This window comes from Salvelinus fontinalis, chromosome 40, assembly GCF_029448725.1.
Source record: "Salvelinus fontinalis isolate EN_2023a chromosome 40, ASM2944872v1, whole genome shotgun sequence".
In the NCBI taxonomy this organism is placed as follows: domain Eukaryota; kingdom Metazoa; phylum Chordata; class Actinopteri; order Salmoniformes; family Salmonidae; genus Salvelinus; species Salvelinus fontinalis.
Window position 1 is genome coordinate 17,376,916 of NC_074704.1, and position 21,515 is coordinate 17,398,430.

General features: G+C 44.0%; 1 protein-coding gene across 2 annotated transcripts in view; it reads left to right on the forward strand.

Annotated features, from left to right (window-relative positions):
- Window positions 1–12,357, forward strand: part of LOC129839744 (ubiquitin carboxyl-terminal hydrolase 43-like) — a 131,241-nt gene extending 118,884 nt beyond the window's left edge. Inside the window, exons 15-16 of one of the 2 annotated variants that reach the window (XM_055907353.1) lie at window positions 1,884–2,090; window positions 7,901–12,357. In XM_055907353.1, the coding sequence (XP_055763328.1) occupies window positions 1,884–2,090; window positions 7,901–9,102 (1,409 nt within the window). In that variant the 3' untranslated portion in view covers window positions 9,103–12,357. The remainder of the gene's footprint in view (window positions 1–1,883; window positions 2,091–7,900) is intronic. The other variant, XM_055907354.1, reaches the window with a different exon arrangement.
- The last annotated feature ends 9,158 nt before the right edge of the window (window positions 12,358–21,515 follow it).

The following is a 21,515-nucleotide window of genomic DNA, read 5'->3' on the forward strand; positions in this document are numbered from 1 at the left end:
ATACAACAAGACCATTCAGCCTTTTTCCACTAAAGGTTAACTCATAACTGCAGGGTTCACTCACGTCTGCAATATATGGTGTTCCAAGCACCATGCTCCACTACCTGAACCAGCAAAACCTGATATTTCTAATGCTAAATGCTGTATAGTACAGTGGGGCAAAAAAGTATTTAGTCAGCCACCAATTGTGCAAGTTCTCCCACTTAAAAAGATGAGAGAGGCCTGTAATTTTCATCAAAGGTACACTTCAACTATGACAGACAAAATGAGAAACAAAAATCCAGAAAATCACATTGTAGGATTTTTAATGAATTTATTTGCAAATTATGGTGGAAAATAAGTATTTGGCCACCTACAAACAAGCAAGATTTCTGGCTCTCACAGACCTGTAACTTCTTCTTTAAGAGGCTCCTCTGTCCTCCACTCGTTACCTGTATTAATGGCACCTGTTTGAACTTGTTATCAGTATAAAAGAGACCTGTCCACAACCTCAAACAGTCACACTCCAAACTCCACTATGGCCAAGACCAAAGAGCTGTCAAAGGACACCAGAAACAAAATCGTAGACCTGCACCAGGCTGGGAAGACTGAATCTGCAATAGGTAAGCAGCTTGGTTTGAAGAAATCAACTGTGGGAGCAATTATTAAGAAATGGAAGACATACAAGACCACTGATAATCTCCCTCGATCTGGGGCTCCACGCAAGATCTCACCCCGTGGGGTCAAAATGATCACAAGAACGGTGAGCAAAAATCCCAGAACCACACGGGGGGACCTAGTGAATGACCTGCAGAGAGCTGGGACCAAAGAAACAAAGCCAACCATCAGTAACACACTACGCCGCCAGGGACTCAAATCCTGCAGTGCCAGACGTGTCCCCCTGCTTAAGCCAGTACATATCCAGGCCCGTCTGAAGTTTGCTAGAGAGCATTTGGATGATCCAGAAGAAGATTGGGAGAATGTCATATGGTCAGATGAAACCAAAATATAACTTTTTTGGTAAAAACTCAACTCGTCGTGTTTGGAGGACAAAGAATGCTGAGTTGCATCCAAAGAACACCATACCTACTGTGAAGCATGGGGGTGGAAACATCATTATTTGGGGCTGTTTTTCTGCAAAGGGACCAGGACGACTGATCCGTGTAAAGGAAAGAATGAATAGGGCCATGTATTGTGAGATTTTGAGTGAAAACCTCCTTCCATCAGCAAGGGCATTGAAGATGAAACGTGGCTGGGTCTTTCAGCATGACAATGATCCCAAACACACCGCCCGGGCAACGAAGGAGTGGCTTCGTAAGAAGCATTTCAAGGTCCTGGAGTGGCCTAGCCAGTCTCCAGATCTCAACCCCATAGAAAATCTTTGGAGGGAGTTGAAAGTCCGTGTTGCCCAGCAACAGCCCCAAAACATCACTGCTCTAGAGGAGATCTGCATGGAGGAATGGGCCAAAATACCAGCAACAGTGTGTGAAAACCTTGTGAAGACTTACAGAAAACGTTTGACCTCTGTCATTGCCAACAAAGGGTATATAACAAAGTATTGAGATAAACCTTTTTTATTGACCAAATACTTATTTTCCACCATAATTTGAAAATAAATTCATAACAAATCCTACAATGTGATTTTCGGGATATTTTTTTCTCATTTTGTCTGTCATAGTTGAAGTGTACCTATGATGAAAATTACAGGCCTCTCTCATCTTTTTAAGTGGAAGAACTTGCACAATTGGTGGCTGACTAAATACTTTTTTGCCCCACTGTATATTGGAATTATCTGTGTAGTTTTTCTGTGTGTTTTCTGTATTGACTGGAATGGAACTGACATGTGTAGGTATCTTTCTGGTCCAGTGCCCATAGTCACAGAAACGTCTCTCTCCCCTCTGTAGGCTCCACCAGTTCCTCCATGTCGGACCACTGGCTGGTCCGTCTGAATGGGGACAGTAAGAGGGGTAGTCTGGTGTCCCGCTCCTCCACCACCTGCCCCTCCTCTGTCCCCGACTCCCCAGAGTCCCCCGTCTTCCTTGATGACCCGCCCAGAGAGAAGGAAGGTGAGGGGCCTGGGAAACATGAGATGCATGTTAAACCAAAGAAAGGTAAAAAGAAACGTAGGTCTTCATCCCATTCATTGGTGGTGGAAGGGTGATGGGTGGTGGTGGTGAGTTTCCCCGTTACTACAGTAGGGGAGAGTGGGGTAAGTTGAGTGTTTACATTTAACATCACTCCGTCAAGGGAAATATACTATTCTTTCTAACAAAGATATTTACATACACTGAGTATACAAAACATTAGGAACACCTTCCTAATATTGAGTTCCCCCCTTTTGCCCTCAGAACAGCCTCAATTCGTCAGGGCATGGACTCTACAAGGTGTTGAAAGCGTTCCACAGGAACACTGGCCCATGTTGACTCCAATGCTTCCCACAGTTGTGTCAAGTTGGCTGGATGTACTTTGGGTGGTGGACCATTCTTGACACACAAGGGAAACTGTTGAGGCTGTGTTATCCCAGCGATAATGCCTTGCATTACACCTGGGAAGAAAACACATACATTTGCTCAACTTACCCCATGGCAAACATTTGGACTATATTAGCCCACACAGCTACAAGGATGCACTTTAGTGCTAGGTTTAGGACCTCATATTGAAGCTTATAGAGACCCCGACTGATATATAGAACAATCTTAAAATGATCTACTTTGGTTTAGACATCATCATAAAAATCATAAAAATACACAATACATTAATTTGACTTTGTGAAAATAAAAAAAATTGGACCTAACTTGCTTACCACTTTTTCCATGTGGTTTCTTCCTTCATAGACTCCAGAAAAGGATGACCTTTTCCTAAATATTTGGTCAAATGATTATTGTGAATGGTTTCCTAGAAACAAGGGTGGCTCAACTTACCCCTTTGGCTCAACTTACCCCACTCTCCCCTATTAAAAGCACGTTCAGCATCTGGAAAATGCTACATCTAATCAATGGTTATTATTATTCCATGTTGCTGAAAATACGCCACACGTGAGCATAGAGTGCATCACCTCTTTAATGTTTAGCTGAACACATTCTACTCTAACTGTGGATGTGTGTCTCTTCCTATACATGCACAGTCCATGCCTAAATACAGTTGAAGTCGGAAGTGTTAAGGCTGTCGCTCTCCTCATCCTCGGATGAGGTGAGGAGAGAAGGATCTTCAGACCAAAATGCGGCTTCAGGGAAATAAGCCATCTTTTATTATAAATACGACGGCCACACGAAACAAAACAAAACACTTTCAAACTTACAAAATAACAAAACGACGTAGAACGAAACCTGAACATAAACTCACATCACTAAACGTAAACTCACGGACAGGAACGTTACATCAAAACACACGAACAGCCAAACAGTCCCGTATGTGAAAATACATCGACAACGACGAAGACATCACAGGAGACAATCACCCACAAACAAACAGTGAGAACGCCCTACCTAAATATGACTCTTAATTAGAGGAAAACGCAAACCACCTGCCTCTAATCACGAGCCATACCAGGTAACCCAAAACCAACATAGAAACAGATAACATAGACTGCCCACCCAAAACACATGCCCTGACCATAAACACATAAAAAACAACATAAAACAGGTCAGGACTGTTACAGAACCCCCCCCTCAAGGTGCGAACGCCGGGCGCACCAGCACAAAGTCCAGGGGAGGGTCTGGGTGGGCAGTTGACCACGGTGGTGGCTCCGGCTCAGGACGCTCTCCCCACACCACCATAGTCACTCCCCTCTTCTGTCTACCCCTTCCACTGACCACCCTAAAACTACCTTCCCCTAAATAAACAGCCAGCACCGGGACAAGGGGCAGCACCGGGACAAGGGGTAGCACCGGGACAAGGGGCAGCACCGGAACAAGGGGCAGCACCAGGATAAGGACCAGCACCGGGACAAGGGGCAGCACCGGGACAAGGGGCAGCACCGGGACAAGGGGCAGCACCGGGACAAGGGGCAGCACCGGGACAAGGGGCAGCACCGGGACAAGGGGCAACACCGGGACAAGGGGCAGCACCGGGACAAGGGGCAGCACCGGGACAAGGGGCAGCACCGGGACAAGGGGCAGCACCGGGACAAGGGGCAGATCCCGGCTGAAGGACTCTGGCAGGTCCTGGCTGAGGGACTCTGGCAGGTCCTGTTTGGACGGCTCTGGCAGGTCCTGGCTGGACGGCTCTGGCAGTTTCCTGGCTGGACGGCTCTGGCAGGTCCTGGCTGGACGGCTCTGGCAGGTCCTGGCTGGACGGCTCTGGCAGGTCCTGGCTGGACGGCTCTGGCAGGTCCTGGCTGGACGGCTCTGGCAGGTCCTGGCTGGACGGCTCTGGCAGGTCCTGGCTGGACGGCTCTGGCTGGTCCTGGCTGGACGGCTCTGGCTGGTCCTGGCTGGACGGCTCTGGCTGGTCCTGGCTGGACGGCTCTGGCTGGTCCTGGCTGGACGGCTCTGGCTGGTCCTGGCTGGACGGCTCTGGCTGGTCATGGCTCGCTGGCGGCTCTGGCAGATCCTGTCTGGTTGGCGGCTCTGGCAGATCCTGTCTGGTTGGCGGCTCTGGCAGATCCTGTCTGGTTGGCGGCTCTGGCAGATCCTGTCTGGTTGGCGGCTCTGGCAGATCCTGTCTGGCGGGCGGCTCTAGCGGCTCCTGTCAGGCGGGCGGCTCTAGCGGCTCCTGTCTGGCGGACGGCTCTGTAGGCTCATGGCAGACGGGCGGCTTTGCAGGCTCATGACAGACGGGCGGCTTTGCAGGCTCATGGCAGACGGGCGGCTTTGCAGGCTCATGGCAGACGGATGGCTCAGACGGCGCTGGGGAGACGGATGGCTCAGACGGCGCTGGGGAGACGGATGGCTCAGATGACGCTGGGGAGACGGATGGCTCAGATGGCGCTGGGGAGACGGATGGCTCAGATGGCGCTGGGGAGACGGATGGCTCAGATGGCGCTGGGGAGACGGATGGCTCTGTAGGGAGGAGAAGGAGAGACAGCCTGGTGCGTGGTCTAGGCACTGGCTGCGCTGGAGAGGAGGAAACAGCAGGAGAGAGAACCCGGAGAGACAGCCTGGTACGGGGGGCTGCCACCGGAGGACTGGTACATGGAGGTGGCACCGGGTCTACCGGACCGTGAAGGAGGACACGTGCTCTTGAGCACCGAGCCTCCCCAACCCTACCAGGTTGAATGATCCCCGTAGCCCTGCCAGTGCAGCGAGGTGGAATAGCCCGCACTGGCCTATGCAGGCGAACCGGGGACACCACCCGTAAGGCTGGTGCCATGTACGCCGGCCCGAGGAGACGTACTGGAGGCCAGATACGTTGGGCCGGCTTCATGACATCCGGCTCGATGCCCAACCTAGCCCTCCCAGTGCGGCAAGGTGGAATAGCCCGCACTGGGCTAAGCACGCGTACTGGGGACAACGTGCGCTTTACCGCATAACACGGTGTCTTACCAGTACGACGCCTTCTACCTCCACGGTAAGCACGGGGAGTTGGCTCGGGTATCCTACCCGGCTTTGCCACACTCCTCGTGTGCCCCCCCCCAAGAAATTTTTTGGTCTGACTCACGGGCTCCCAACCGCGTCGTCGCGCTGCCTCCTCATACCAGCGCCTCTCAGCCTTCGCTGCCTCCAACTCCTCCTTTGGACGGCGATATTCCCCTGGTTGAGCCCAAGGTCCTCTACCGTCCAGGATCTCCTCCCAAGTCCAGAAGTCCTTGTTGCTCCGTAGAGCATTCCCATACCGCTTGGTCTTAGCGTGGTGGGTGATTCTGTTAAGGCTGTCGCTCTCCTCATCCTCGGATGAGGTGAGGAGAGAAGGATCTTCAGACCAAAATGCGGCTTCAGGGAAATAAGCCATCTTTTATTATAAATACGACGGCCACACGAAACAAAACAAAACACTTTCAAACTTACAAAATAACAAAACGACGTAGAACGAAACCTGAACATAAACTCACATCACTAAACGTAAACTCACGGACAGGAACGTTACATCAAAACACACGAACAGCCAAACAGTCCCGTATGTGAAAATACATCGACAACGACGAAGACATCACAGGAGACAATCACCCACAAACAAACAGTGAGAACGCCCTACCTAAATATGACTCTTAATTAGAGGAAAACGCAAACCACCTGCCTCTAATCAAGAGCCATACCAGGTAACCCAAAACCAACATAGAAACAGATAACATAGACTGCCCACCCAAAACACATGCCCTGACCATAAACACATAAAAAACAACATAAAACAGGTCAGGACTGTTACAGGAAGTTTACATATACTTAGGTTGGAGTCATTAAAACTTGTTTTTCAACCACTCCACAAATGTCTTGTTAACAAACTATAGTTTTGGCAAGTCATTTTTCCAACAATTGTTTACAGACAGATTATTTCACTTATAATTCACTGTATCACAATTCCAGTGGGTCAGAAGTTTACATACACTAAGTTGACTGTGCTTTTAAACAGCTTGTGAAATTCCAGAAAATTATGTCATGGCTTTAGAAGCTTCTGATAGGCTAATTTACATAATTTGAGAAAATTGGAGGTGTAACTGTGGATGTATTTCAAGGCCTACCTTCAAACTCAGTGCCTCTTTGCTTGACATCATGGGAAAATCAAAAGAAATCAGCCAAGACCTGAGACATTTTTTTGTAGACCTCCACAAGTCTGGTTCATCCTTGGGAGCAATTTCCATATGCCTGAAGGTACCACGTTCATCTATACAAACAATCGTACGCAAGTATAAACACCATGGGACCACGCAGCCGTCATACCGCTCAGGAAGGAGACGCGTTCTGTCTCCTAGAGATGAACGTACTTTGGTGCGAAAAGTGCAAATCAATCCCAGAACAACAGCAAAGGAACTTGTGAAGATGCTGGAGGAAACAGGCACAAAAGTATCTATATCCACAGTAAAACGAGTCCTATATCGACATAACCTGAAAGGCTGCTCAGCAAGGAAGAGGCCACTGCTCCAAAACCGCCATAAAAAAGCCAGACTACGGTTTGCAAATGCACATGGGGACACAGATTGTACTTTTTGGAGAAATGTCCTCTGGTCTGATGAAACAGAAATAGAACTCTTTGGCCATAATGACCATCGTTATGTTTGGAGGAAAAAGGGGAAGCTTGCAAGCCGAAGAACACCATCCCAACCGTGAAGCACAGGGGTGGCAGCATCATGTTGTGGGGGTGCTTTGCTGCAGGAGGGACTGGTGCCCTTCACAAAATAGATGGCTTCATGAGGAAGGAAAATTATGTGGATATATTCAAGCAACCTCTCAAGATATTAGAGTGGCCGTCACAAAGCCCTGACCTCAATCCTATAGAAAATTTGTGGGCAGAACTGAAAAAGCGTGTGTGAACAAGGAGGCATACAAACCTGACTCAGCTACAACAGCTCTGTCAGGCGAAATGGGGCAAAATTCACCCAACTTATTGTGGGAAACTTGTGGAAGGCAACCCAAAATGTTTGACCCAAGTTAAGTAATTTAAAGACAATGCTACCAAATACTAATTGAGTATGTAAACTTCTGACCCACTGGGAATGTGATGACAGAAATAAAAGCTGAAGTAAATCATTCTCTCTTCTATTATTCTGACATTTCACATACTTAAAATAAAGTGGTGATCCTAACTGACCTAAGACAGGGACTTTTTACTAGGATTAAATGTCAGGAATTGTGAAAAACTGAGATTAAATGTATTTGTCTGAGGTGTATGTAAACTTCCAACTTCAACTGTTTAATGTTGCCGGGAAAAAAGCTAATATTCATCACTGTGCTTGTTATTTGCAATTTAATAAAAATGGGTTTGAAAATGAAAGTTGGTCTAGCTTTAAATGTCAGAGACACTATGGTAAAGTCTCTTTCACCCCCAGGTGGTTTTGAGACCAGGCCGTTTGTACGGGGAATCCAGGGTCGTAGCGTCAGCATGAGGACCCCCACTAAGAACAAAGAGACACTGAACAAGGTCCTCCCGCTACGCTGGTCATTCGGCTCCAAGGACCGCCAAAAAAATGCAGCCGAGGCCGCCCCTGCTCCCATCCCCACCCCTGCCCCTGTGGAACTGGTGGAGTACCTAGAGTCTGGAAGAAGACCTCGCTGCACCAAGGAGTCTATAGTCAATTTAATGACGGGCTCTGAGAGGCAGAAGGGTCCTGCCATCAGCTCCCCCAGTGTGGGAAGCAGCCTGAACTGCATGGGACAACCAGAGTCTCCACAGATGCCAGAGGGCCAGAGAAAACCAGTCACAGACAAGACAGGTAGTCTGAGACGAAGTAGCAAAGGGTCCCAGCAGCAGCAGAGAGACCAGAGGGACGAGGGTAGGATGGGCGGTAGTAGTAGTACTAACACTCTGACCAGGAGGAGTACCAAGAAGAGTAAGGAGAAGGACCAGGGAAAGCCCCAAGAGGCCCCGTCTAGGAGGGGGTCTAGTGCAGGCGTCCAGTCCAGCTCCAGCACCCACAGCCTCAGGGACAGAGACTGGGAAGGCACCCTGAGGAGAGGGGCCAAGGGCCTCCAGGGCCCATCACCAGGGGACCATCTGGTACCACCTGAGGGAGAAAAGACCAGGAAAGGTGAGAAGGTAGAGGCCTCCAAGAGCCACGAGGGGCTGCTGTCTTTCTTCAAGAGCAACTTCAAGAAGAAGGACAAGGAGTCGTCATCTTCTCGCAAGTGCGACTCTGGAAAAGTTGGCGACGTCAGCGGGTCCAGCACCTCTCGGCTGTCCCTGTCCAGTGGAGCCCCAGGAGGGGCCACGAAGACGGGGGAGGGGAAATCCAATGGAGCCCCCCGCAACGGGGGTGCCAATCGTCTCGGCGACGAGCTACTCAACGGTAAAGCCAGACGCACCGCTGCTGCCGATATCAAACGCTCTCAGAGCTCATCCAACATCCCCAGCAAGGAGGAGTCTAGCATGCGAAGGACCGCCTCTTTACACCGTAAAGGGCTGTCCCATGACGTGGCTCCACCCCCTCGCAGCCTCACAGCCGAGAAGCCCTCCTACGGTACCCTGCAGAAGACTCGCTATAGTACCAACTCACTGGGACGCAAGAGGGCGGTCCCCGAGTCCAGCTTTTAGCTGACACACACACACTCCCTGACACACACACACCAGGGTTGTTTTCACTAGGCACCAAACAGAAGAAAATGGACTGAAACAGGGAGGGACTAGCTTCATTTGTCCAGTAAGAAATGTTTGTTTTTGTTTTCCATTGCAAAACGTTTACTACATTTTGCTACGGTGACTTTGTGCACTAATCAATCTGACCCTGATCAAAGCAATGGAGCTCAGCTGGAAGGATACTCCTGTAGGTACACACAGCAGCACAAGCATGTGTATACAATATAAGGTGGCTCCCTCCGGTGTTGTGGAGGGGTATAGTGTCAGTGAAAGAGCCAGTCACAGGGCCAAGGAGAACATTTAGGAAAGGTGACACATGAAGTACGCCTGCTAACATAAACAAAATGTCATATCAGAATGAATATTTTCTTATTCCAGTTTTGTTTTTATTTATTTTTTATTTGTAAAAAAGATTGTGACTTAACAAGTGCCTCAGTAACTGATATGCAGATTTAAACCAATGTGTTTGTGGACACCTGGTCATCACCGGAAGCACATGTTGTATTCACATTCACATACATGCACACACACACACACACACAGGCATGCACACGCACACATGATCTACACTCGTGTCTTAAAATCATAGTAAATGAATGGCATTCATCACTTTATCTTCCTCGATCGGTTTGTCCAATGGTGACACCTAAATGAAAGTTATGACAGTGTCCTGACAATACGGTTTTGTTATTATGTCTACACGCTCTAGATGATTTGGACAAAAACATTGAACATTGGAAGTATACATCGGAGCTTTAATAGGTGATTTCCTCCTAGATTGAAGTATGAATGATTTAACTGGTTGTACGTGCTGCTTGCACTGCAAACTGGCTGCTATATAGATTCACACATTGCAAATGAAGGTTATGATATTGCACTTTCTACAATGCCAATGGTACCGAACTCTCCCTTTCATGCAGTAAGAAAGATTCCCTCCTGACAATATAACTTGGCCTACGCAACACGTCCCCCTTTATTCTTCAGCTCATAAAAATATGCAGTTTGACCACACGATCGATTATTATAAATTCAAGTACATTTAAATGGAAATTTGACATTTTTAGCACTGAAGTCTGGCTTTATGATTCTAATGAAATTACTGTTTTAAATGAGTGCAAAACGACCTCAGATTGATCTATTCTTGCTACCGGTAGGTAATTGAACTTACTGATGCTGATACATTGACAGTCTGGTATGTAGGTCTATGTTGTACTGTATTAGAGAGGCAAGCGGTGTCGATTGATTGCATTACTATGCAGTTCTCTATGAAGGATCATGCACTGTAACAGTAAGGTCACTGTAACAGTAAGGTCACTGTAACAGTAAGGTCACTGTAACAGTAAGGTAATTTATTTGCATCATCAGACTGTCCACTACAGTAGACAGTAGAAGCACTGGTCAGATCGCCCCTGAATGTCACATACATGTTATTTATCAACCGTGATGAGCTCTTTGGCCCCCCCTTATCCATTCTCATCCTCTCTCCCTTCACTCCTCCACATCGATCCGTCTTATCTTTATTTATTTTTGTCTCTGTCATCCATCGTGTCTCTCATCAAGTCTCTTTGGCCACTGACTAAAGGTCCCCTCTGCTCCAATCTGCAGAGCTCTCGCCTGGCGTTAACGACGGCGTAGGCGTTTGATTGAAACACCCTCGCTCTCACTGGGTTGAAATTAACGGTGTAATTGGGTCGAGTCTCTACGGTATAATTTCCCTTCTTAAGAGTCATTAAGGTACACTGTGGGAAGAGGCTGTAGATACTGGCAGTCATGTAATGTCTGAGTCTGAGAAGCTTTTTCATTTTTTAAGCTGTTAGTCATCCATTTTTCTTCCTGAAAGCTACAGTATATGTACAGCTACAGTATATGTACAGCTACAGTATATGTAGCTTTCAGTTGATACTTTTAATGGACCTAGCAGTGCCGCACTTTATCGTAGGGGGTGAGAAAAACACTTCAACACCCCACACCAGTTAGTCCATGACACTAATTAACTCATCACACTTAGCGCCTGTCTGTGCCGCTCAGGCACAGGTCTAAGCAATAAAGATTGAATGAATGTCTGGTCACGTCGTGTCCATGTTTTGCACATAGAATATACTGCTGAAGTGTAAGTTGAAGGAAGCATTGTAGGCAGCACTTCAACAGCTTGTCATTGGTACGTCAAGTATGGATAATAATAAGGTACCAAATCCTAATGGGCAGTTTTCAGCTGATGTCTTTAACAAATTTGACCTTTGTTAGTATAGCCAGTTTTCACTCACAATAAGTAGTGGACCAAGCCAAAGCATTGGTATTATCCTGGAGCAATTTTTTACAGTATCAAACTCACCAGTCACTATTGAATCTGTTGGGAAGATGGAGGATCACATCAGTTTTATGTTAAATAAATAGTTCACAAATAAATGATACTATTACAATCCTGAATTGTGACGTTTGTCATTTGTCTTTGCAGCTTGAATTCCTGGGGGGGCAGAGGGGTGTTGAGTTTGAGTTGCTACAGTACTTCCCAGTCAACCGTCTTAAAACTTCACTGTTGCCCGTAGGTCTTTTCTGTGACAGAGCTATGCTTGGTGATAGACAGCATGTCTTATCTGTAGACAACATTCAAATATGTCAAAATAGTGCCATATTAACCATTGTAGTTCTACTGTATGTCACAGAAACTAACATATTATGTCTGCTGTGGGAGTAGGAGCGTTTGGATGGGACACAAAGTCTGTATTGTTCATTGACATTTGGTTTATTTATTTGGTTCTAGATGAGGACACTATGTACCTACCACAAGGTTTACTTGTACCAAAACGAGCAGTTGTATTTAAAATGAAGACTATAAATTAAGGATTTTTTTTTTCAATTCTTTTGTGAAATGTGGGATAAAGATGTTTTAATATGCAACTTTTCTACATTTTATAAAGGTTTTGTAAATAAATGACTACACATTGCTCTATATAATGTATGTATAAAGGGAGACATGATGTAGTATAGCCTTGTATAAATCGCGGGGCTATGAGGTTAAGGCTGATTCACAAGTATAGGCTACAACTGTGGTGTGTACTGTTCTTCTATGCACAAGAGTACGACAAGGGATATGCTATTACTGTAAAACTATTACTGTAAAACAACAAGGGTTTGTATCTGCCTAATATGTCTCTATAATGATATCCAATTACATTTTTTTATACTGTAAATAAAACACATTGTTTATCACAATTGGGCTTGTGTGCAGTTATTATGTATTCACTCACTTGGCTGCATGTGTATTGTATTGTATATTATAAACGGTGTGGTTCGAGCCCCGAATGTTGATTGGCTGACAGCCGTGGTATATCAGACCGTATACCACGGGTATGACAAAACATTACTTTTTACTGGTCTAATTACGTTGGCAACCAGTTTTTAATGGCAATAATGACCATAAACAACACCCCCTCAGGCCTTATTGCTTAGTGTTCTCAATGTTTTGTACACTCAGTGAATAGTATAGTATAGTATACATGGGTATTGTATGGTGCTGGTACCATTGTTGGAGCTGTCTTTATACTCTTCAAGCGTCTACATAAAGCACACATATAAACATCAACATCTCTCCCACCTACCATGCCAGTATTTCTTTGAAAGGTTCACATTGTTGCACTTCAGGGCTGGGCTCATTTTGAACTGAAGGCATTCAATTCAGGAGGTGATTTAAAAAATACATTAAATGGAAACATTTTTGAAATAAATAGCTTCTACTACTCAGTTTATTGAGAAGTCATTGAAAATAGATGCACTTTTTTTTAAAATTAAGTTTACTTTCTGAATTGACTGCCTTCAATTCGAGTTGGTCTCTAGTACTTTATACATCAACAGTGTTAGAGCAAGAGGCTTTTATCTTATTGGTAATAAGATCAGCCTGTTAATCGCAGCTATATCCCTTCCTGTTTTTCCTTGAAGGGATGTGCTCATTATCCCTATATAGTGCAATACTCTGACCAGAGCCTAACAGGGTGTCGTTTTGGATGCACATAGAGAGTGGGGCTTTTATGGGACATTCTGTCATTCACTTGATCACTATGATGCATCATACGTTCATCACCCTAATGCCAGTATTTAGGTAAATTAGACAAGTCAGTGGGTGGCAATAATTGCTCAGTAGATGGCACTATTGCAGTTGGTATGGTTGTGTCTAGTGGTTGAGTGCAGATTATATCATTTGATCATATCGGGTTTAGTTCCAACGTTCATCACATTCTAATTCTATTTGGTAGTAAACCTGCCCTGAGTCATAGATTGAAGGCAATGAGAACAGACAAATTCATATTAGTCTGTCTCAATGTAATTTATGCTTAATGTACATCTTGAGAAATGTAATTGTGTATAAATAAAAATGGGTATATTAACCTTCCACTTGATTTCATACCAGTGAATCATGGGATACATGGTGAGCCGTCAGGTAGAACATTCAACCCTCCGTTGCCCTGACACCTGAGGGTGAGTAGAGATGCCGATACAATTAGCTCCTTAGTTCCTATGGAGAAACAGACAAGTATGGCTCGGAGCCATTTACAGACATGTACAGATGTGACTTGTTATCTTTAGTCACAGTGAGACAGAGATCCACAGTGTGTGCACTAAAGGAGAAGGGATGAAGGAATAGGATAAAGGTATCCTATGGCGTCTTCACAAAGATGGCACCCATTTAGACTTGAATTAACAGGCTCTCTCTATTCTCATTGATACATCGGATGCATTCAATTGTAATGACTACGTCTGAAAGAACACACGCCTCCTGCCTTGCATTGACGACATTGAGCGGTTACAGCGAGTTCTATCTGTTTTCTGTGGCAGTGATTTTTGACCAATGTGAGGAGACGTCCCAAATGGCATCCTATTCCCTATGTAGTGCACTATAAAGGGAATAGGGTGTAATTTGGGATGCGCACAGTGTGTTCTTGTATGTGATCATGTTGGCTTGATTTATGGCTGCGTTCTGGTCTGGAGAGTGGACTGTCAGACTCAGTAGGATGAATGGGATTAAATGAGATAATGACCACTATACAGAACACAGATAATAGACACAAAGGACAGAACATTACCCTGTTCTTGGAAATGACAGGGAACAGCATCCTAAGCTTCGCCAATGAGGCCACTGGGACATTGGGTGTGTTTGAGTTGACGTTGTCATTAACTCGCAGTGCAGTACTTTCCATATTACCCTCATTCTAAGGGTTCACTTCAAGTTCTTGAGTTCTGGGTAACCTTTCCGATTTTTAAATGAGGATGGCTCATCTTCAGTCCCTAGGTGGCTAATGTAAGAATATAATTACTTCTGATGCCCGTTAATAGCCACTCTTGTTTGCTCACTTAAACATCAAAGTGGAAAGAAAATCAGCCCACTATGGAGCTTTAATGACTATGGAGCTTTAATGACTATGGAGCTTTAATGACTATGGAGCTGACTATGGAGCTTTAATGACTATGGAGCTGACTATGGAGCTTTAATGACTATGGAGCTTTAATAACTATGGAGCTTTAATGACTATGGAGCTTTAATGACTATGGAGCTTTAATGACTATGGAGCTTTAATGACTATGGAGCTTTAATGACTATGGAGCTTTAATAACTATGGAGCTTTAATGACTATGGAGCTTTAATGACTATGGAACTTTAATAACTATGGAGCTTTAATGACTATGGAGCTGACTATGGAGCTTTAATGACTATGGAGCTTTAATGACTATGGAGCTTTAATGACTATGGAGCTTTAATGACTATGGAGCTTTAATAACTATGGAGCTTTAATAACTATGGAGCTTTAATGACTATGGAGCTTTAATAACTATGGAGCTTTAATAACTATGGAGCTTTAATAACTATGGAGCTTTAATGACTATGGAGCTTTAATGACTATGGAGCTTTAATGACTATGGAGCTGACTATGGAGCTTTAATGACTATGGAGCTTTAATGACTATGGAGCTTTAATAACTATGGAGCTTTAATGACTATGGAGCTTTAATGACTATGGAGCTTTAATGACTATGGAGCTTTAATAACTATGGAGCTTTAATGACTATGGAGCTTTTCTCTTAATCCAACTCTCAGCGAGCGCCTCCAGGCTTCAGGTGATGACGTCATTTAAAGGAAACTTAATAAAAAATCACGTGCTGACAGTCATTAGGCCCTATAAGTTAAAGCTATGGCTCTTAATAGAATCAGTACTATTCATTGTTTTTTCTGTATATCATCATATCACACACAGAGTCATTTAATACTGAATAGTTCCTGGGGCATGCTGAGACATCAAGTACCGCAATTGATGTTGCAGCTGAATCAGGACTTCAGATCTGTGTGACTGTGAGGTACGCTCATCACACAGACACAGACACACACCTCCCACCCATGCAGTATTAAACTGACTGACCTGCCATTCTCAGAATCTACACTTCAATAAAGATGATGCCCTCCAGAGAGAGGACATGTGTGTGTTCTCTCTCTCCTGTAGTGTGTCTGCTCTGCGCTGGCTTCTGAAGGCTCCTTTAGAGCCCGAGGGCTTTGAGAACTCTACATTTGAATTTATTTTCTCTCCAAATGCCAAAAGCACGTTTTCATTTCAGCCCACTAATGTAAAAACATAACTTTGTTTGATTTCTGAGTATTTTTTAAGGAAATGAATTATTTGAAGACCCTATTAAATGTTATTTATTCATAAACATATTTCCAGTATGAATTTACCGTCTGTTTTATTTTGTCTAGAAACATAAGTACACAGCATTTGTCAATGCAACCCAGAATATATACTCCCTAATTATAACCAGAAACAAACTTTATGCTTGGGAATAATTGCATGTTTTTCATCTGCATAGAAAAACAACATACATCTTTTCTTTTTTAAACAACACTTTATCCATGTCAGTTGCAAACTAGAGAGAGTATACCATATTCAATAAATAAACACGCAAGTTCTTTGAACATAGCACATTGTCACGCCCTGACCATAGATTGCTTTGTATGTTTCTATGTTTTGTTTGGTCAGGGTGTGATGTGGGTGGACATTCTATGTTGTATGTCTATCGTTGTCTCTGATTGGGAGCTATACTTAGGTAGCCTGTTTTCCATTGTGTGTTGTGGGTGATTGTTTTCTGTTTGTTTGTGCGTATTGCTTGCAGAACTGTTTCGTTTTCACTCTTTATTATTTTTTGTCAATTCAGTGTTCAGTTTATTTTGTTTATTAAAGTGCTTATGAAGACATAATGAAAGCTCAATTAAGGCTTTATAAGTTGTTAATTGGTTTAAGTCTGTCCGAAGTTCCTCCTGTTGCTGACCATGGGCACGGGAAATGCATAATGAATCATCTCTAAGGAATTATTTTTAGTGTTCACTCCTAGTAATTACATTAGTATTCACACTTTCACTGAGTCACAATATTGTATTTATCTCTGTCTCTATACACAACATTAGAACTTAAGAAAGTCCAATGACATCAGTGGAGCATGACTTGGTTCTTTATTGTGATTATTGTGTGAAGTTACAAAGGCTACTTATCATCCATGTAAGTGCTGGCAACGTGACCGGATATCCTGTCAATGGAGCACATTGAGACATCGTAGCAAAGCAATTGTCCGTTACGCTAATGTAGTTTGTCACTTTATTGATTTCTCTCAAGATGGGGATGAAAATCAACCAAAATCTCTTCAGCCAATAAGAGGCCTTCTCCAAGAGGTGCAGTGACTAATTATTATTATTATTGTTATTTTTATGTGGACATGAAGGAGACAGGGCTATCATGGAACATAATTGACCAAAAATGGCCAAACAATATATAGATAGAGACAATATAATATTGATGTATATCTGTACGGCACTTGAAGTTTGAAAATAGCTGGATAAGGGAACAGTTCCCAAGAAGAATGCTTCTCAAACCTTTTATATTCCACCTGCTACCCACACTCCTGCGCTTGGACGTCTATCTTGTTCTTTTTCCTTTGTCCCATTGTCGCCTCCAAGTTTCTGGGTTAAAATGGTATTGGAGTGGCCTAGGGTGGACTAAGCTGTCCCTGGAACACACTGCTGCCAGCATGGGTTTGAATGTAGCCCACTGCTATTTCAGCACACTCTTTCCTTCCACACTTTTTCTCTGACTCTATCCAATAAACGAAATGAATGGGACTGCCCCACTCCTTTAAAAAAAATCTGTTTGGAGAGCTCCTTGGTCTTCATGGTGCCACTTGCTTAGTGGTGTTGCAGACTCTGGGGCCTTTCAGAACAGGCGTTTATATACTGAGATCATGTGACAGATCATGTGACACTTAGATTGCACACAGGTGGACTTTATTTAATTAATTATGTGACTTCTGAAGGTAATTGGTTGCACCAGATCTTATTTAGGGGCTTCATTGCAAAGGTGGTGAATACATATGCACGCACCACTTTTCCATTTAAACATTTTTAGAGTTTTTTGAAACAAGTAATTTTTTTAATTTCACTTCACTAATTTGGACTATTTTGTGTATGTCCATAACATGAAATCCAAATAAAAATCTATTTAAATTACAGGTTGTAATGCAACAAAATAGGAAAAGCACCAAGGGGGTGAATACTTTTGCAAGGCACAGTACGTGGTTGCACACACACAACTCTTACCTCATCTAATAGTTGCCTTCAGATGGGAAAACTTGCTATAGGCTCTCTCTACCAGGCTCTGTACAATCGATAACATCGCAACATGAGGCTCTCTAAAATCAATCAACACAGGAACTGCAACTGGTGTTTATTGATGAGTCATCATCAGCTGCTTCCCTCTCTTCCTATTAAGCATTTGTCCATTCCAAACTCAGCCTGCCTGTGAAAACTCTATTCTGCAATGTGCGCACGCTGATCAGTGCATTTGTCAAAGCCCAGCGAACCATAGTCATCCTCTTTCCACTGAAACAAAGGCTGTAATGAAGAGTTTCTGCCCAGCAACAAAGGCAGAAGGTAAATGAAGGAAGAGGAACAGAGACTGGTTGCATCACAAATGGCACCTTCATCCCTATATAGTGCATTACTTTTGACCAGCACCCATGACATAGACGGACCAGCTGAATCCAGGGGAAAGCTATGATCCCTCATTGATGATCCCTTTGAGAGCCGTCCTCCACAAAGCCTTTATAAAATTCACACTGAAAACTCTTGTAAATGTAATGTAATCATTTAGAAAGCTTTTACTCAGGTAATGGACTTCCATCTTGACATATATGAAATAAGAGGGGAAAAGCACAATGACAGTGACAGGACCATGACCTATGACCGATGCCTGATTCTGTTTTAAGAGGAGAAAATACATTTTTATTTTTTATTTAAACTTTATTTAACCAGGTATGCCTCATTGATGGGACCTGATGATCCCTTTGAGAGCAGTCCTCCACAAAGCCTTTAGTTGAGAACAAGTTCTCATTTACAACTGCGACCTGGCCAAGATAAAGCAAAGCAGTGCAACACAATCAACAACACAGAGTTACACATGGAATAAACAAACATACAGTCAATAATACAATAGAAAAAGTCTATATACAGTGTGTGCAAATGAGGTAGGATAAGGGAGGTATGGCAATAAATAGGCCATAGTGGCGAAATAATTACAATATAGCAATTAAACACTGGAGTGATAGATGTGCAGAAGATGAGTGTGCAAGTAGAGATTTTCGGGTGCAAAGGAGAAAAAATAAATAAAATAAATAACAGTATGGGGATGAGGTAGTTGGATGGGCTATTTACAGGTGCAGTAATCTGTGAGCTGTTCTGACAGCTGGTGCTTAAAGTTAGTGAGGGAAATATGAGTCTCCAGCTTCAGTGATTTTTGCAGTTCGTTCCAGTCATTAACAGCAGAGAACTGGAAGGAAAGGCGGCTGAAGGAGGAATTGGCTTTGGGGGTGACCAGTGAAATATACCTGCTGGAGTGCGTGCTACGGGTGGGTGCTGCTATGGTGACCAGTGAGCTGAGATAAGGCGGGGCTTTACCTAGCAAAGACTTATAGATGACTTGGAGACAGTGGGTTTGGCGACGAGGGCCAGCAAACGAGAGCATACAGATCGCAGTGGTAGGTAGTATATGGGGCTTTGGTGACAAAATGGATGGCACAGTGATAGACTACATTCAATTTGCTGAGTAGAGTGTTGGAGGATATTTTGTAAATGACATCGCCGAAGTCAAGGATCGGTAGGATAGTCAGTTTTACGAGGGTATGTTTGGCAGCATGAGTGAAGGATGCTTTGTTGTGAAATAGGAAGCCGATTCTAGATTTAATTTTGGATTGGAGATGTTTAATGTGAGTCTGAAAGGAGAGTTTACAGTCTAACCAGACACCTAGGTATTTGTAGTTGTCCACATATTCTAAGTCAGAACCGTCCAAAGTAGTGATGCTGGATGGGCGGGCAGGTGTGGACAGCGATCGGTTGAAGATCATGCACTTAGTTTAACTTGCATTTAAGAGCAGTTAGAGGCCACGAAAGGGGAGTTGTATTGCATTGAAGCTCGTCTGGAGGTTAGTTAACACAGTGTCCAAAGAAGGGCCAGAAGTATACAGAATGGTGTCATCTGCGTAGAGGTGGATCAGAGAATCACCAGCAGCAAGAGCGACATCATTGATGTATACAAAGAAAAGAGTCGGCCTGAGAATTGAACCCTGTGGCAACCCCATAGAGACTGCCAGAGGTCCAGACAACAGGCCCTCCGATTTGACACACTGAACTCTGTCTGCAAAGTAGTTGGTGAACCAGGCGAGGCAGTCATTTGAGAAACCAAGGCCGTTGAGTCTGCCGATAATAATGTGGTGATTGACAGAGTCGAAAGCCTTGGCCAGGTCGATGAATACAGCTGCACAGTAATGTCTCTTATCGATGGCGGTTATGATATCGTTTAAGACCTTGCACCCATGACCAGCTCGGAAACCAGATTGCATAGCGGAGAAGGTACGGTGGGATTCGAAATGGTTGGTGATCTGTTTGTTAACTTGGCTTTCGAAGACCTTAGAAAGGCAGGGTAGGATAGATATAGGTCTGTAGCAGTTTGGGTCAAGAGTGTCTCCCCCTTTGAAGAGGGGGATGACTGCGGCAGCTTTCAAATCTTTGGGGATCTCAAACGATACGAAAGAGAGGTTGAACAGGCTAGTAATAGGGGTTGCAACAATTTCGGCGGATAATTTTAGAATGTTGCCATGAGAGACAGATGGTTGCTATGGCGAGATATTCCCTGACAAGAATAACCATAATACAAGGTTCTCAGAAAGGAGTATCCATAGCTAGCTACTGTCAGTTCCCAGTCTACATAAAATATGTCAAGATATGAATTTCCATATTCAAGTTTTGTCACGACCTGATGTTACACCTGTCCTTGTGCTTGCCTCCACCCCCCTCCAGGTGTCTCCCATCTTCCCCATTATCCCCTGGGTACTTATACCTGTGTTCTCTGTTTGTCTGTTGTCAGTTCGTCAAGTTAACCAGCGTTTTGTCTCAGCTCCTGCTTTTCCCCAGTCCCTCTTTTTCTCGCCCTCCTGGTTTTGACCCTTGTCTGTCCTGACTCTGAGCCCGCCTGCCTGACCACTCTGCCTGAGCCTGCCTGCCGTCCTGTACCGTTGCCTCACCACTCTAGATTATCGACCCCTGCCTGCCTTGACCTGTCGTTTGCCTGCCCCTGTTGCTGTAATAAACATTGTTACTTCAACACAGTCTGTATTTGGGTCTTACCTGAAACCTGATAAGTTTACCATATTGCATTACTAATAAACATCCAATTAACTTGAACTGATATCTTAAAAGAAGGTTCAGAATGGCAACAGCAATAATTCCATTTAATGAGATGTATTGTTAGGCCTACTTAAGGGCAACGTTTTCAAGCAAGGTCCTTTGTCAGAGCACAACCATCAAGTTTGACATACTTTGATTAACTTTGACATAGCAAGATCGACCCAAACATCTTGTGGATTCAATACACTTTCAATACACCCACTTTTACCCTTCAAGCACAATGAAATCATTTACAGTGAAAGAATGTCACCTTTGAGCTCAAAGCAATTGTTCACTTTGAAAAGATCTATTGATATTTTAAACAAAACAATTTTTGTACCAAGAACGGTACAGATGCTGAGTCTTTCACAAATCGGCTATACAGCAGACTTCTCGAATGTGATGATCTTTCAAAAATATTCTGTAAGTTACAGTTCAATGTGACGTGTTTTTCCAAAACAATACAATGGATTGCCTGTTTTGCCACCCATTTTCTGCTTTAATAAATGTATTTTATAAAAAATACTGAGTATACAAAACATTAAGGACACCTGCTCTTTCCATGACATAGACTGACCAGATGAATCCAGGTGAAAGCTATGATCCCTTTTTGACGTCACTTGTTA